At 27.6% G+C, this 19,271-nt stretch overlaps 1 protein-coding gene across 1 annotated transcript; it reads right to left on the bottom strand.

The window, feature by feature from the left end:
* Positions 1-4,451: 4,451 nt before the first annotated feature.
* LOC113372179 (xenotropic and polytropic retrovirus receptor 1-like) lies at positions 4,452-17,244 on the bottom strand. Its single transcript, XM_026612507.1, is given in 14 exon segments — positions 4,452-4,611; positions 6,156-6,289; positions 6,358-6,527; positions 8,605-8,799; positions 10,731-10,881; positions 10,951-11,321; positions 13,820-13,846; positions 13,849-13,953; positions 15,196-15,322; positions 15,398-15,571; positions 15,655-15,719; positions 15,795-15,948; positions 16,774-16,882; positions 17,095-17,244. Coding segments are annotated over 13 exon segments (1,902 nt in total). The 5' UTR covers positions 16,843-16,882; positions 17,095-17,244.
* Between the last annotated feature and the right edge of the window lie 2,027 nt (positions 17,245-19,271).

Here is a 19,271-nt window from a genome sequence, read left to right as displayed (position 1 = left end):
TGAAATGAAATGATATTAATCGAATCAAAATTGTTTATACGACTTGATAAAACATGTGAAACCTTTACAATTAATCGAGACGAAAACAAGTTTAGTTGACTTGAATAATATACAAATTATTAGAAAAAGCCATGAAAAACATGTAAAATGAAATAATGAAAAATGTTCGAAAACTTGAACATTAAAAACTTGAAAACTGTTTAAAGCTGTTTGTTATCCTTTAGAAATCGAGTTAAATAATTTTCACAACTTGAATCGAATAATAAACTTGTAAACAAAATTATGATTTGTCTAATCATTCAAGTCAACTCGTTGAAACTTTGATTGCAAGTCTTGATCAAAATTGTTTTTAGCAACAAAAGAATAAAAATCTATCATTTAGCCATGCAGCAATATAATTGAATAAATTTAAAAAAAAACTACAGTCAAAGACTTTTAAAAGCTGCATTTAATTAACAATTTGGTAAGTTGTATTGAATATTGGAAATAATTTGATCAAAACCAACAATCGAGTTATCCATATATAAGAATGTACATGCAGTCAATATCGCTACAGGGAAAACACATGATTCTTGATACTGGAAATGTAATTTTAAACATTGCTTCCGAAGAATAATGAACAAGAGGAGTCACAAAAAAAAGAGATTTTTGTAACAAAGGAAATTTGTAATTTGTAATAAAGTACCATCAATTTAGGAGTTACCTAAGGAAGGATGCTAGGGCCCCTTCAACAAATAAGTAGTCGATGTAAACAAAAACTGTATTGGTTAACTAATAATTTGGTAACAAAAATTTAATATATACGAATTTTGAATTCTACACAAAATCAGCTCATAGTGTTGTTATAGAACAAAAGAATTTCTGATAGACTATTTATGGAATTGTAATAATATAAATTACTTTCAATGACTTTGATGCACAAGAGAAATATAAACTTTTTTCTTTTATATATATTTACAACAAGTATAAAATGCACTTTTATAAATTAAAAAAAAAATGAATCAACATGTTTTCCCCATAACAAATTAAATATGAACATAGTCTTCTATACATATGTCTGCCTAATTAATTCTTAAAATTTTTATTAGCATAATAGTTGTAGTTGAATAAACAAAGAATATATTGTAATTTATGCATTAAAAATTAATAAAGTATATCTTATTAAAGAAAATGATATTGACTCAAATATTATAATATAAACAATATTTTCAGCAGATATATGTATACAAGTATATTAATAATGCACGAGCCAGAAAATATTTCACTAAAATATATACAGACTGCTTCATAAATGATATCGGATAAGAAAGGCACAAGTTCTCAAAGCATCTTTGAATTAATTGTAAACCTCTTTCAGAAAATAAATTATGAGTAATATTTTTATTTATTTCTATTAAAAATAGTTTCACTATAGATTACAAGAAATATTGTGATGAAGTAAACATTTTCAGAAAATAAATTATTTGACTGCTTTAAATTCAAAAATATAGTTTCAAAACTTAATGAAATATTACGCATATGTAGTACTTTATTTCAAATATAATATTTAATTCTTATGTGATAAAATTGTTCTTGGGCATCCATCCAGTAATTAGAAACAGTTTTATTGAAGAAAAATGTTTTTATTATGAAAACATATGTTTCGGGTCTTGATTTTACCCATCTTCAGTGCTACAATTAAATATTTCAGGGTTACAATTTAAAACAATATGAAAAATACATAATTACAGGAAAATATAAAAAAGCATGTAAAAACGCATAAATCTAACCAATTTCATAAATTAAATAAATAAAAACATTTTCTTTTAATAAAACTGTTATTAATTACTGGATGGATACCCAAGAACAATTTTATCATATTATTTCACCATCTGAAGAAAAACCTCTCGCTTTATATAGATATATATATATATATATATATATATATATATATATATATAATGCGAGAGGTATATATATATTATATATATATATATATATATACATATATATATATATTATATATATATATATATAGTTAAATATTAAATATTTAAAATAAAGTACTACATATCAGATGTAGCATGATAAATGCCTGTATATATCAGAAATATATTCTTTGACTCGCTTTGTATAAAACGTGCTTTGCACTTACATTGTTAGAAATCCTCTACAGCGGCTCCCAGAACACTAACTCATTACTCGAACCACCTCTGGAGCATCTGCCAGAAATCTCAAGTACTCGACACAAAATCACTACTTTAGAACCACTACATAACTTTGTTCGTTACATGTCTCTTCGACTTATTGCAACTATCCGAGTAAAGTCTTTACACAATACACGACACACGACTTACATTAGAGACTTTCGTGAATTTAGAATTCGATAATAAAGAGATATGTGTTGGAAGTACTCAAATATAAATTATACATTTTACAATTGCATATATATAAATAAAGGATACATTGGCGCTGTAAATGAATTAATAACCTACAAAAACACATATATAAATTATACATTTTACAATTGCATATATAAAAATAAAGGATACGAAAGTCGCTGTAAATAAAATGCTTACTTATAAAATTGACTCAAAATGGAGGCCCTGAAAGAGATACTTATCAAACTATACAAGGCACTTCCACACACATACACTTTTTGGATTTTAATTAACGTTTCACGATAAATTTATTATATCAAAATGATCTACTAAATTAATTACACGTTTTGATGCATAAATTAATTAAAACTAATCAAGGATTTAATTAAAAAAACGTTAATTAACGCGACAGCATGTTAATTCACGGAAATCTGTTTGACAATTGAACATGTGTTAAAATGGCTGCCGTCACTTGTACAACTTAAAGCGCGAAATTCAAATTTGAAATTTAAACTTTGTGAAATTCACCTTTTTGAACATATACGGTAAAAAGCAAAGTGTAGATTTCACTATATATACAGTGTATACTCTTTGAATATGTGATAATTAAATTGTTTTTATTCTTGTCTAATATTATAACGCTCTACAGCAACTCGATGTACTTTAAATTCTAATTAGAATCGGATGATAAAATTTTGTATCATAGGAAAAAATATTTTATTAAAGCATTATTTGCATTTAAATTAATAAACTGCTATAAATTTTGTATAAGTAAATAATTTCTTGGACACATTTTTGGTTTTGAAGTGGTATCTAAAGAATGAAAATACATTTCTAAATACACAGACTAACTTTCTCTATTTATTCACATTCAATAAGATAACAATTTTATTTTTACTTAGGTCAGTCTTATCGTGCACAAGTTATAAAATTTAAATTGATACGCAAAAATAATCTTAGAAAGATCTTTAAAAATTTTAAGTTAAATATTTAATCAATAATATTTTTTATTCCGGACTTATCAATTTAAGTATTTGGTATCAAAGTAGACTTACTCAAATCTAACATAACTCATTCTGGTAAAAACACTACGTCCTGAAGAATCAATAACTAGTTAACAACTACATCTGGCTAGAATATATGTGTAAAAAGTAAACAGTAAAACACAATAAAAATATTTATTAACTATATATTTTACACAAAACTATAGACAAATATTAAAAATAAATATACACTATAATAAACTATGAAATTTAGATAACATTAATTTTATTACATTAACAAACTTACAAAAAGCAACCGATGTGTTTTTGTTCTTAATAATAAAAACAGACATGACGTTTGTAAAAACTTTGGTATGAAAATAATACAAAAAGAATTATACATATAAAATATACTAGATAAAATGCCAATACAAATATAAAGTAAGAATTTGAGCCCTGAAAACACAACTATTGGAATGCATTGGATTGATAATTTATTTTAAAAAGATTTGACTAATTAATATCTGTTACCCTGGTAATTTCTATCAAAAAGGAATATCTTTTTATCTAATCAACATTTTTGAACAATAATTTCGTCCAGGAAATATTTATCTGTACAAAATTCATTTGTCCTCCATTAACATTAATTTGTTTTTTTTTTTTTTCATCTAAAAAGCATATTTTTCATTAAGGCAACTTCGTTAGAGGCATTATATAAAAAATGTATTAAAAAATTATTATTGCAGTACATTATTACTTTTATAAAAATATAAATCTATGGCTATCTATATAAGGGAGAGGTGTGGTAAACCTACATGATTAAAGTATCACTTTTATTTAATTAATTAGCTATTATGTATAGGTAATTCTATTTAGTTTTGTTTAATTAATTAATTACTCAGCCTTGCTTATTATTATCGATTTCGATACGGAAAGCCAAATCCTGCATCGAGTCGTGCTTTAGAAGGGACTTCTTTTCGGGATCTTTAACTTTTCTGATTGGTTTTTTGTTTTTACCATATCTGGAGATAGAGATAAATAATAAATAAATTTAAATTCCGCTTGTAGTCGTCCGAAAATCGAAATTAAAATTTTTCTACAATTATTGTTACCTATTTGTAACACCATCATCCTCGTCCATCATCCTTAAAATAGTTAATTGATCCGATGAATCTAAGGGGGCCACAGAAATATCACGAACGGCTCTGAATTTACCACAATTATTCAAATGTTCGTTTTCCAAACGGAAGAAATTCCATACAAACCTCCTAAAATTATGGACGTATTATAAAAATTTTTGGGCGCATCAAGAACCTTCAAAAACACAATCCAAAAACATATTGTTTGAACTAAAATACATCATAGCGTCTATTTACAACCCATTTGTTTTATAGTTGAATAAAACAAGCTTCCGCAAAACGTCCTTTGAATTTTTCGTCGACGATTGCGGAAACACGGATCAACCGATTTGAATAATTCGAAAAACATTCGATTCCTATTGATAGGGAGATGTGCTGATTATTTTTCGGCAAAAGTAGGTCCAGCCGTTACGGAGATACGGAGCAAAGAGTGCAGAAAATAGAAATCGAGTTTTTGAGAGAACGGAGCGTCCGATTTGAATGATTCTAAAAACATTTTATTTGTATTGACAAAATGAAGAACTGATGAAATTTTTGGGAAAGCAGATCTAGCAGTTTCGGGGATTCAATTAAAAAAGTTCAAAAAAATGCCATTGGGCGGTAAAAATGATCGTTAGACATATGCACATCAAATTATCAGATATTTTATAGAGATTACAATATTTTGTACACATTTTGTATCAATTTTTTTGGGTTCCGTACCAAGATTTTTAATTTTGAAGTTCATTTATATGGTTCAAACGCATAACTTCGACATTTTCGATTCGTATGTTAAAAAAAGTATTCGTTTTTGGAAAAGGCACGTCTAACCGTTTCGGAAGCATTGGTTTTTGAGAGAACGGATCATCCGATTGGATTGATTCAAAAAACCTTTTGCTTGTGTAGACAGTGTGCAAAAAATGATTTTACAAAAAATTCATCATTTTAAAGAATTTCAAAAAAAAAAAAATCAAATTTTCAAAAAAATTCAAAATTTAAAAAAAAAAAAATCTAAATTTTGAAAAATCTTAAAAAATATCAGAATTAAAAAAAAAAAACAATTCCTTACAGAAACTTGAGAACTTGTCGCAACTTAAAAAAAAAAATCAAATATTTTCAAAAATTCTCGAACTTTTAAAAAATTTCGAACTTTTAAAAATTTTCCAAAATTTCAAAATTATTAAAAAAACTAATTGAAAAAAAAAGAATTTCTGACAAAAATTTGAGAACTTTTCGCAACTTACAAAAAAAAATAGAATATTTTCAAAAATTTTCAAAAAATTAAAAAAATAATTTTTTCCAAAAATTTCGAACTTTTAAGAAATCTTCAAAATTTTGCAAAAATTTCAAAATTATTAAAAAAATCTAATTAAAAAAAATTAACAAATGATCTATTTGAAATTATTTACAGCAATTAATTCAAACATTCTCAAATCATTCTCAAAAAAAATCCATTTTTTCAAAAAAATTCGAACTTTCAAAAAACCTTCAAAATTTTGCAAAAATTTCAAAATTATCAAAAAAAATCTAATTTAAAAAAAAATGACAAATGATCTATTTGAAATTATTTACAGCATTTATGGATTATTTTAAGTCCTCGAACATTCCGTTACGGTACGGGAAGTTCCAGCGATTTGCCTTAAGGCACGATGCCATACACCACTAGTTTTTGAGATATTTGAATAAAAACTTACCTAAACACTTCCAATGGTGACAGTATAGATGTAAGAATGTCCCCGCTCACAAAATTGTACTCGGTTAAAAGAAACGATGGCAGCCACGTAAATCTTAGAATAAAATCTTCTATGACGGCAAAATAATAATAACTCTGGAATAAAAAATAATTTTAAAAATATTTATATATATATATATATATATATTTAATATTTATATTACCGTTGATGAGTATACAATTTCTTCTCTTAAAAATTGATTTTCCCCAGCATTGCTATCGAACAACCCCCAATCCATTTTAACATCCCACGTGTAAGCGTACAATGAACTCACCACCGAACTTATAAGCCACAGATAGAGATAGGGATTCTCAAAATTGCTTTCGTAATTGCCTAAAAAATAAAAATATACACAAAATATTAAAAAAAGAGTGCGTGTAAAGTTCACACGCGATTGAAGTAAGTAAAAATAAATACATCATATAACAATTTTGAATAATTTTAATTAGTAATATAATAACACTCGTGACGCACACATTTATCAGTGTCGTCAACCTTTATACACATTAATATAACGATAAATTATAAATTATATATTTATAATAGCATTAAAAATATGTATAATATTTATAAACAATAATGTAATTAAAGTCATCCTTCAAATACGACATGATCGGTTTGTCATTGTAATTAGCATTTAGAAATTAACCTTCATTAGAGAAATAAAGTAATTACTGATTAATAAATACTAAAATATGTTAAACAACGCCTAAACAAATATTGTTTTTGCAACTTCACTCATCATGTAATAATTGTGTTTGAAGAACTTCATGTAATTAAAATTAACATTCATTCATTGACTGCTTGTATTTTTTCTACTTTTTTGCTGGCAATATAATCTCATTCTTTGAACAGCTGTAATATCTATCTTGCGTAAAAAATATTTTCCATTTTAATAACATCCAAGATTTATAACTAGTGGAGCGCATGGCATCGTGCCTTAAAGCAAATTGCTGGAACTTCCCGTACCAAAAATTTTACTTAAGAAAATGAGATTTTTGAGAAACTATAAATTTGACAAAAAATTACTATTCTTTGAAAAAAAAATGTGCTCTTTATTTTGACATATTTTGCAAATTCTGAACTTTTTTTCAAACCAATTGAACTGCTTTAACTGCATAGAGACAAAATATCGAAGCGCGTAAGCGCCGCGTCGCCGTCTGACGGATTAACATTGGTACGGAACACATAACAATGTAAACAACATTTATACTTATTGTTAAAATCTCTATAAAATATCTGATAATTTCATGTATATATGTCTAATGATCATTTTTGACCGCCAAATAGCATTTTTTTAACAACTTCATGTAATTAAAATTAACATACATTCATTGACTGCTTGAATTTTTTTTACTTTTTTGCTGGCGATATAATCTCATTTTTTGAACAGCTGTAATATCTGTCTTGCGTAAAAAATATTTTACATTTCAATAACTTCAAAGATTTATAGAAACTGCGAATAATATAGAAATAATTTCTAATCAATAAATTTACGTTTAGTACACGGCACAAATGTTTAATTTGTTTTATTATTTTCAAGGGATAAAGTAAAATATTCTTCTGAATCAGGCATTTTTCATTAAATAAAGATTTGTACTACGATGTAACTTTAAAATGTTTATTTATCTATGCCGATTTCCTTGTTGATATTGGTACGCATACAACGACATATCTCGTTTGCGTTTGTGTTTGAACAAATTTTCAAGATATTTGCACAAAACCAAAAAAGTGCGCAAGATTACCGTACCAATTAAGTATTGTTTGACCTTCGAGTAATAAATTATAAGTTTGTTATAATTTTAGGCAAAATTTTACTATTATGAAGTATAATTCCATTAATGTAGATTTGCAGAGAATTTTATGTACTTTCTAAAAATATAAGATGTTTGATAAGTGTTAAAACTAATTTTCAAGATATTTGCAAAAAACCAAAAACGTGCGCACGATTATCATGCCTCTTAAGTCCGGTTTGAGCGTCGTATGATAAATTATATGTTTGATGCAATTTTAAGCAAATTTATATAATTTTGTATAATTTGATTAATGTGGATTTGCAGGGAATTTTATGTACTTTTTAAAAATATAAGATGTTTGATAAGTCTTAGAACAAATTTTCAAGATATTTGCACAAAACAAATGCAAAATTTTACTATTAGCAGTATAATTTTATTAATGTCTATTCACATACACGACGACTAATCATAATCGACCCGTATAAAAATGATACCGTCGAGAGCGAATGACGAATCATTGGCTCTCGACTCTTATCTTATCTTATCTACTTCCGTTGCATTTGTACGGATTTACACCCTAGTCGTGCCTAAAGAAGTTTTACTTCAAAAATACACAAAATATGAAAAAAATGTATTTCCCAACAAGAATAATTTATAATTTTCTTTTATCTTACTTGCATAAAAGTTCTTCAAAGTGGCAAAAATGACGACCAGAAAAGTCGTCGAATATTTGCCAGCGTTCACCAAATGGGGAAAAGCTTCCCTGGAATCTCGATACCGACGAAGACACTGGGCAAACCTGATCCAGGCTGGAATGCAATTCACAATCGGCCTGGATATGAAGGAATTTTCCATACATTGTGAGGTATCTGAAAAAAAAAACAAGTTAAAGTGGTGCATGACATCCTGCCTTAACGGGGGGTGCCTGCTTAAAGGCTTGAAAATTCGCTGATTTTGAGGAATTTTTAGGGAAGGAAATAAATATTTAATTAAAACGAAACTTTCAGGTTTTATTGTTACATATTTCAACAAATTTCTCAATTTTTTTCATTAAAATAAATAAATTTTGAAGATTTTTTGAACGTTCAAATTTTTTTGAAAAAAAAAAATCGATTTCTTTTAGTTTTTGAAAATATTCAATTTTTTTTTTGAAAGTTGCGAAAAGTTTTCAAATTTTGGTCAGAAATTGTTTTTTTTTAAATTTAGATATTTTTTTTAATTTTTCAAAATTTAGATTTTTTTCGAAAATTTTGATTTTGTTTTTTGAAAATCTTCAAAATTATGAAATTTTATAAAAACATTTTTTGCACACCGTCTACGCAAGCAGAAGGTTTTTTGAATTAATCCAATCGGATGATCCGCTCTCTCAAAAACTTTGACCATTTTTACACTCTTTGCGCTCGATTTCTCCGTAACGGCTGGACATGCCTTTCGCAAAAACGAGTACAAACCGAATATTTTTTTAATCCTACGAATCGAAAATGTCGAGGTTATTCGTTTGAACCATATAAATGAAGATCAAAATTAAAAATCTTGGTACGGAACCCCAAAAAATTGATACAAATAAAATGTTTTTTGATTTATTCAAATCGGACGCTCCGTTCTCTCAAAAACTCAATTTCTATTTTCTGCACTCTTTGCTGCGTATCTCCGTAACGGCTGGACCTGCCTTTGCCAAAAACTAATCAGCACATCTCATTATTAATAGGAATCGAATGTTTTTTGAACCATTCAAATCGGTTGATCCGTGCGCCCAAAATCGTCGACAAAAAATTACGGACTAACAAAACACATCAATTTTTTCTAAGATATGCCAAAATGTTCAGAATCCTTCAAAACGTCGAGAAATGCAAAAATTTTCATTTTCGATTTTCGGCCCCTTACTATAACTTGCCCTACGAAAAGTTAAAAAACAATTTATTTTTATTAAGAGTTGTCCAGCCTTTTTAAATTTTGGAGTCACATTTCTTTATTTTATTTATTTTTTTATTTTATTTATTTTTACTTTAAAATACTAATTATTTTTATCAAATGTTGTCCATCCCTAAATTTTTTTCACTTTTGAGCCTATTTACTATATTTTAAAATTCTATAACTCGAAATGGAAAAATACATAAACACTTTTTATTTAGAAAAACTATTTTTTTCATTTTTTTCTCCCATTTACCCATTAAACAAACATTTCCCGATGCGCACAAACTGTATATTTTTAATAAAAAAACATTAAAATATTAAAATTTAAATCTACAATAGTTTTAGTTTACCATACAAATTTATGGCAAAGCTGTACAATTTTTCACTCTCTCCTTTTTTTCGATCTCACTCAATAAAAAACACGGGAATAATATATCAAAATCTTGAATTAGAAATGTGCCACCTTGCAAAGACTATTAAGGGACATTTATATGTGGCATGCTTTGCAGTGGGTAAACCATTCATATATTTTTTGTTAGCCGTTCCTTTCATTTATGCGTCACATATGCAACCAGTCGTATTAAATATTTTATACTAAAAATATTTTTTATGGCAAAACAATGTTTGCCGGGTCAGCTAGTATAAATATAATAAAAAGTTCCAGATTAATAAGGAACATTTATATGTGGCATGCTTTGCAGTGGGTAAACTATTCATATATTTTTGTCATCTGCTCCTTTCACTTACGTAATACATTCGCAATCAGTTATTTTCGTACTAAACATTTTATACTTGAAATATTTTCCATGGCAAAACAACGTTTGCCGGGTCAGCTAGTATATATATATATATATATATATATATATATATAAAATCTTTATCTTACCTCCGGCTGCTTGAAGCCAATTTCCATTAGTGATATAAAAACAAGCTAAAAAATGAAAGTCCAGCATGGAACCCACAAGGGAATTCAATTGATCGGCGAGCCAGAAATCAGCGAACGCCACTGCAAAAAACGGTGCTGCTATCATCCGGCCCTGAAAAAAAAAATGTATAAAACCCCATAAAACGCAAGTATCATCCAAAACTATCTTTTACCCACTTACACAGATTTTTAACAACCAGAACCTGGCCTCGTGTCTGAAGACCTTGAAAGGGTTCACCAGGAACACGACCATGATCGCAGTCAACGCCAAAGGGTTGACATACGGAGGAATGCTCAGACTGGCACTATAAATAAAACTAAGTATACTTAAGGTCCAGACGACCCCAAAAATTGCTGCCAATTCTATCAAATGCTGCTCAGATAGATGATTTCTTGGGTCCAGCTCGAAAATCAAGACATGGTTCACTCCTGATGAACGCCAACCGTAAACGTTGACTCCGAGAAGAAAAATAAACTCGATTATCAGAAGAGGACCTCTGTAGAGTCTGAATGCTATCAGGAGACTTTCGGTTGTTGTGTCTCGAAAAATTGCTAAGGGATAAAGAATAGTTGGTAAAAGGATATTTAAAATGTGTCCTTTAAAGGGCACAACTAGTGTAACCGCCTAAAAAGGTGATTTTTGGAAATTTATATTAAAAAAATACTTTATCAATCATTACAAAATTTTAGGAATGTATTTATACATGTTTTAAGAATACATAGTAAAATTTTTGAAGCAAAAAATTTAATATTTTTTAAGTTATAGTCGATCTCCAACGGCGCGACAAAAAAAGACCCTTCACTGCTGCAGTGATTCCGGCCTTCTCTACGTGGATGAAATTCAAAAAAAAAATTTTCGTTAATTTAGATAATATTGTCTAAAAGATGAACTACGATAAAGAAAAAAAACTAGCTGTAAGTGGAATTCTGTCTTGAGGCAATTATGGCATCGTGCCTTAAGGCAAATTGCTGGAACTTCCCGTACCGTAACGAAATGTTCGTGGAATACTGAATGTTTTCAAATAGATTATTATAAATATTGTAACATTGTCTAATATTTATAAGAATTATATAAACTGAATTGCAGAATTGAAATTATTTGTAAAGTATATTAGAACTATAGTCAGAATTAAAAATAAAATCTGAAATATTTCGATATACAAAAAAAAAAAAAAAATGGAACAAATTTTTTTTTCCAAAATCAATTATTTTGTTAAGACAAGCAGAAAGTTCTTTGAATCATTTAAATCGGACGCTTAGTTCCCTCAAAAACTGCCATTTTTTGCACATTTAGCTCTGTATCTTCGAAATGGCCGGGCCTGCCTTTGCCAAAAGCTAATAACCACTTCTCCCAATCATTACTAATTGAATGTTTTTTAGATCATTCAAATCGGATACTCCGTTCTCTCAAAAATTCGATTTCTATTTTCTGCAATCTTTGCTCCGTATCTTCGAAACGGCTGGACCTGCCTTTGCCAAAAACTAATCAGCTCTTTTCCCTATCAATAGGAATCGAATGTTTTTTGAACCATTCAAATCGGTTGATCCGTACGCCCGAAAACGTGGACGAAAATTTGTATCCATACATACATACACACACACACACACACACACACACATCCATTTTTTCTGAGGTATGCCAAAACGTTCAGAAACCTTCAAAACGTCGAGAAATGTAAAAATTTTCAATTCCGATTTTCGGCCCATTACAATAACTTACCCTACGGGAAGTTAATAAAAAATTGACAAAATGACGGTATTTTTTTAAAAAAGTCAAATTTTACCCAAAATTTTGGTCGTTTTTGGACTGCCAAAATTCGATTTTTGATCCGATCAAAAAATCGATAGTTCATTTTACAGAGAACTATATATATGACATGTAAAAATAATTCGATAGTGATCGGATCATTTGTTTTTGTGTAATCGCTGCAGCAAATTCGGAAAATGCTGTTTCGAGAAAAATGCGTTTAAATATAAAATGAGCGCTATACTGTATACTATATATACACCATTTAAATGGCTGTGACTCAAAAACTATTTAAGATATCGATTTAAAATTTTGGTATGTTACTTTTAACCCTCCGTCGGTCGGATATTTTTTCACCTTCGAACGGTCGAAAAGGTCTGGCTGGACCACCATTCATTTTACATGCATTTATATGGGATAAATGAGTTTTTGGTGACTTATATATTAACGATTATTAGTAGTAAATATTTAAAGTTTTGATTTTTTCTTTTTCTTACCGTCTTTTGCATGTGTTGTACTTGCTTATAATAAAAATATTACATATTATATTATATAAAAAATCAAGAAATATAAAAAAATCGTTGCTTTTTTGTTAATTTTTCTGATTTATATCAATGAAAAACAATATTTATTCTTTTGAAATAAATGTGAAATTCACATGAAAACGAAATGAGGTGCGTCGCATTTGAAATGAGCTGTAAAACGGTCAAAGTGAAAATATAATTTCACTATAGGTTTCCAAAAAAAAATTTCGAACGCAGTACGGGTAGAAAAATTGTTGATAATGTGTGTATTACTCATCCGATTTTCAGAGTTTGCGATTACCAATAAGTTTGGTAGGTTTTCAAGGAACTCTCGTCATGAAAATACTAACACACATATTACAACACAAAGCAAAGAATATATACAACGCAGTTTAAATAGAAAATACCAGAAAAAAGACAAAATACTGGTTTACATATATCAAAAAGCCTATATTTCATACAAAATGTATGGGTGGTCTAGACAGACCTTTCCGACCGTTCGAAGTATAATAGAGTTAATATCCTTATAATTATCCTTCTGTGCATTTTTTCGTCCTGATTTTTTCATTGATCGACAGCTAATGAAATTTTAAGAAAAGTCAAGAAATTTCAAGTCGATAGGATTACTAGAAGTATTCTTTTTTTTTAATTGAAGTCGAAAAAAGTCTGGCTAGACCACGCCGACCGACGGAGGGTTAAAGGTATAACCTATCGAAATATGGAAAAATTGAAAATTCGATTTTTTGAAAATTTCACACTAGTTGTGCCCTTTAACTTACCGGAGAGTATGACTGTTATACTAAGACAATAAAGCTTCCGGAAAATAGTCCGACTTTAAAAGTTGTCCAGGGACTTTGTTGTTCGCCTAAGGGAGGTACTCTCAGCCTTTTCATCGCCCTTTGGCGATCACCACCTATAACAAAAAAAAAAAAAACCTAGTGGCTTAAGGCAAATTGCTGGAACTTTCCGTACCGTAACGAAATGTTCGAGGAATATTTTCAAATAGATTATTATGAATACTATAGCATTGTCTAATATTTATAAGAATTATATAAACCGAATTGTAAAGTTAAAATTATTCATTTAAAGTATATAAGTGAGCTTTAGAACTTTAGCCAGAATTAAAATTAAAATCCGATGCTCAAAAACAAAATCTAGTGGTGTATGGCATCGTGGCTTAAAGCAATTTGTTGAAACTACCCATACTGTGATTAAGCATTCGAGGAACGAAAATAATCAATAATTATTTTGCATAATTTCAAATAAATTATTTATTATAAATTTATATTTGCCTATTAAATTTGGCAATGAGCTTATTCTACATGACATCGAATTCGAAGTCGTTTTATTCGAAATTTTTATATCGGGGTGTATATAACTGTTGGCATGAAATCGTAGTAAGTTTTATCTAGTTTTACCTATCTACCTGAAATGGGGTGCTTTCATATGATATTTGTGAGTTATTTGACAAAAACCAAAAAAATGTCCCGAATTTTCTATTCATTTCCAAAGATTAATAAAAGATCGAATTCAAAGTCGTTTTATTCCAAATTTTTATATCGGGGCATATTGTCGAAAATGTCGAGAACATTTGTTTGAACCAATTAAAAATCTTGGTACGGAACCCAAAAAAATGACACAAAATGTGTACACATTATTAAAATCTCTATAAAATATCTGATAGTTTGATGTGCATATGTCTAATGATCATTTTTATCCGCATTTTTTCACTTTTTTATTAAAACTTCAAAACCGCTAGACCTGCCTTCCCAAAAATACAAATAAAATGTTTTTCGAATCATTCAAATCGGACGCTCCGTTTTCGCAAAAACTCGATTTCTAATTTCTTCACTCTTTGCTCCGTATCTCCGTAACGGCTGGACCTGTCCTTGCCAAAAATTAATCAGCACGTGTCCTTATTAAAAGAAATCGATTTTTTTTTAATTATTCAAATCGGTTGACTCGTGTTCCCGAAATTGTCGACAAAAATTCGTATCCGCACATACATACACACACGCACACACACGCACATCCATTTTTTCTTTAGGTGTGCCAAAATATTCAGAACTCTTTGAAACGTAAAGTTATGCAAAAATTTTCATTCTCGATTTTTGTCACAATTAATATTGAATATTTAAGTAAATAAATTAATTACCTTCTAAATCATTAGTCACAGCACTTTCAGTTTCATTAATAAGTTTATCAATGTCTTTATTTGTAAAAAAATGTGAGGTCTCAACTTGCTCCTTTCGCCATTTGGCACCAATTTCGACAGATAAAAGCTGAAACAAAAAAAATAAATAAAAACACTTAGAATACAAAAAGCTGCATAATTTTATATTTAATGTTTTTATTACCTTATCGTGTTTTTTGAGTATTTTCCTGAAACCCGTATGATTTAAATTCTGATAATTCTGGAGTAATATTAAAGATAAATAGAATTCACTAAAAGCCAATTTTAATTCCTGGACTTTGCGGTATGGCAAGAGGGCCTTTTTTGCTGTTTCTCGCTTGCTCTTATTGCTACCCATCTGGAAAAAATGTAATTGACATATGTATATATATATATATATATATATATATATATATATAAATATTATAGAAAAAAGCTCACTCTTAAAGATGCTTTTAACTCTGTGTGCAAAGCAGCAAATTTCCTGGTGGCTTCGGCAAGTTTTTCTGCAAATAATAAAATAAATTTATTTCTTATATATATATATATATATATATATATATATTATCATTATCATATACCTGAGTAAAAAGTATTAATTTTCTTAAGTTCATTATCACAATAGTGGAAAAACTGTTCATCGAAATGTGCAAAATGTCTAGCCAACACTTCTGGTTCTACGGAATCTGCTGCAGGAGCCTCCTCTACAGCAGTATATAACATTGCTTTCATTTCCTGAAACAAAACACGAATAGAGATATGAGATAAGGTCCTTCATTAACATATATAAACATCGTCCTATTTATAAGCTCTTATATTTTGTCTATAAATATACGAATTCACATGGTCAGTAAAGCTAGGTTCTAATTAAATTCCACCAAATCCCTTTAAGACTATCATAAAAAATATAAAGCACAAAAATAAAAAACTATTAGATCTCTTAAAGACAACATTTAGAATACATGAAGGTTTCAATAACAAATAGTAATTCAATACACGGTCAGTAAAGCTAGGTACTAATTAAATTCCTTGGATCCCTTTTAAGACAATTGATGTACAAAAATATAAAGTTAATAAGCACAAAAATAAAAAAAACTATTAGATCTCTTAAAGACAGCATTTAGAATACACAAAGGTTTCAATAACAAATAGTAATTGAATGCATGTTCTTTCAGCAGTCAGTAAGGCTAGGTACTAATTAAATTTCTTAGAATGCCTTTAGGACTATCGATGTACAAAAATATAAAGTCAATAAGCAAAGAAATGGAAAACTATTAGATCTCTTAAAGACAGCATTTAGAATACACGTAGGCTTCAATAACAAATAGTAATTTAATACATCTTCTTTCAACGGTCAAGTAAAGCTAGGTACTAATTAAATTTCTTAGAATGCTTTTAGGACTATTGATATACAAAAATATAAAGCACAAAAATAAAAAACTATTAGATCTCTTACAGACAGCATTTAGATTTCAATAACAATCCACTTTTTTCAACGTCAGTAAAGCTAGGTACAAATTAAATTCCATCGTAGATCTATCTAGGTACAAATTATCTTACCTCGTAATTTATATATTGTTTCCTCCATTCTGGAGTAATATGTGCTGACAAATGTTCTGCAAATTTCATCTTGTTTGGACATCAAAACTTCTTAAATACTTCATACAATCTGAAAAAAAAAATTAAAAATCTCATACCAGATACAAAAATTCCTGTATTAAGTAAAATACCCGTTATGTATATAAAATAACATTTTTCTGTATTATTTGAGTGCTACAAACAATTTTAAATATATATTTATTATCTAGGTCACGGCAAAATTCTTTTAAACCCAAAATAAAAATAATTTTTGACACTTAACAGCTGATGTACAAACCTAACCTCAAAATCTGCAAATTTCATCCGCACTGTTTTAATATTAATTTAACACTAAAACTTATAATCATCTTGTCCACAACATATTAACAATATAGTTAATTAATTCCACTATGTATATTTAATAGAAATATTCCTATAATTTATTATATTTGTAGAGTTGTGTTACTCTGATAAGAGTCCAATGGTGGACTTACCTAAACAAACAAAGACAACTTTATTTTAATAATGGTCAGCTAATAAAAGACATTTTTAATTTATTAGATTTTCATAATGGATGTTGGGGAATATACATATTAACATAGGACTAATAATAATTAAATCTTGATAAATACAAAAGCATGTTTAATTAAGATGCTGATAAGCTCTCTTTAATCTTTTTCTGATAACATTGTTGTACACTGATTTTTTGTATATATAAATATATATATATATATATATAATGTTTAATTATATTAAAATTTTATATAAAATATTTTTTTATATGCAAATACTTACTTTATTAATTTTTTGCCCATTATTTTACCCAAAAAAAATTTTTATTATGAGTTTATATTAAATTCTACAAAATTATATGTTTTTTTTTATTGCGCTACATTTTTTTTCAAAATAACGATTATTTTGTTTAAACCAGGTGTAAGTGGCATTTTGCCTTAAGATAATTTAATATTTTTATAAATTTTAAAGACTACATTTAGATATTTTAAGTAATTTTTAAAATATAAATAAAAATGTGAAGAAATGTACTCACATATATTATTTCATGGATATTTACTTATGCTTTTAATTTTATTTTAAATGCAAATTAATTTATTTTAGATAATTTAATACTCTAAAAGAATTCTAAAAACTGCATCTTTTTATTTTTGGATATTTTATTTTAGTAATTTTTGAAATAAGTATAGACAATAATATAAGAAATGTACAAAAATGTTTTGGTAAATTTAATATTAATAAAAATTTAATAATTAATAATTCAGAATTTAAATAAAATCTCAACTGTTTATTTCGAAAATAAAGTATATTAGTTTTGTAGTTAAATATATATATATTTTAAATTATTCATATTTTTTTAAACATAATTTTTATTTATTGTATATATTTTTTGTTATTTCTTGTATTTTTTGCAATTTTATTCATTGATTTTTTTTTATTTATTGTATATGTTTTATTTTCTCAAATTATATCATTTATTGTATTTTTTCCTTGAATATATCTTCAAATATATTATTCAATATATATAAAGAAACAGTATTTAACTCAGTTTGATATAAATTTTATAAAAATTCAACATAATTTCTTTCTTTCTTTCTTTATTATCGAACTTGAGAAATAAGTGGTATTTACATTGGCCGAGAAAATAATCAATTTTAAATAATAATTAACGTTTATTTATATTGTTTTATATTGAAATATGAATGTGTATATTTATTTATGCAGTGTATATTTTTAATGCATTATTTATTTCTGTATTGTATATTTTATTATTCATTGTATAATTTTTATTCTTAATATAATTTTCAAATTGTATATTTATTGTATTATTGTTCTTACTCATTGTTTAATTTCTCATTCATATGTTGTTCATTTATTATTATTATTATTATTTATTATTATTGTTATTTATTTGTTGTTGTTATTTCTCATTCATTGTATTCACTGCACAGCTGTAATTTCGTTTTTTTATTCATCCTAATCCTTGTTTTGAATTTTTCCTTTCATTGAGTATTTTTTTTATCATTATAGAAAAACTAACATAATAAATCAAAATACTTTAATCACATCTTTAAATACAAAATCTACACATCAAAATAAATATCTATTTATATATATTAACATTGCTTAGAACCTCCTTCCCACATACTAAAAAAATTCTTAGTACAATCACTTGTCTCATCACATTATTCATAATATTTAATATGCCAGCAAAACTTCACCGGCATTATTCTCATCGGGTTTGGGTCTTCTGAAAAGTAGGACATGGGGTTCAGGATTGTGCATCATATAGTGAACCCAACCTGGACTTTGTTGAACTCCCAGGTTTCTCCATTCGGTCTCGGACATTAAATGAGTCTTGGGCACGTGACGGACTAGATCTTTTGTAGGATCACATGCCTGGGGTAAAAGACACATGATAAATACATACATATATATATATATATATATATATATATATATATATA

Source organism: Ctenocephalides felis, unplaced genomic scaffold, assembly GCF_003426905.1.
Source record: "Ctenocephalides felis isolate EL2017-DRISC unplaced genomic scaffold, ASM342690v1 CF-g0.4_SCAFFOLD_01604, whole genome shotgun sequence".
Lineage (NCBI taxonomy): Eukaryota > Metazoa > Arthropoda > Insecta > Siphonaptera > Pulicidae > Ctenocephalides > Ctenocephalides felis.
This window is presented reverse-complemented; position numbering and strand designations above follow the sequence as displayed.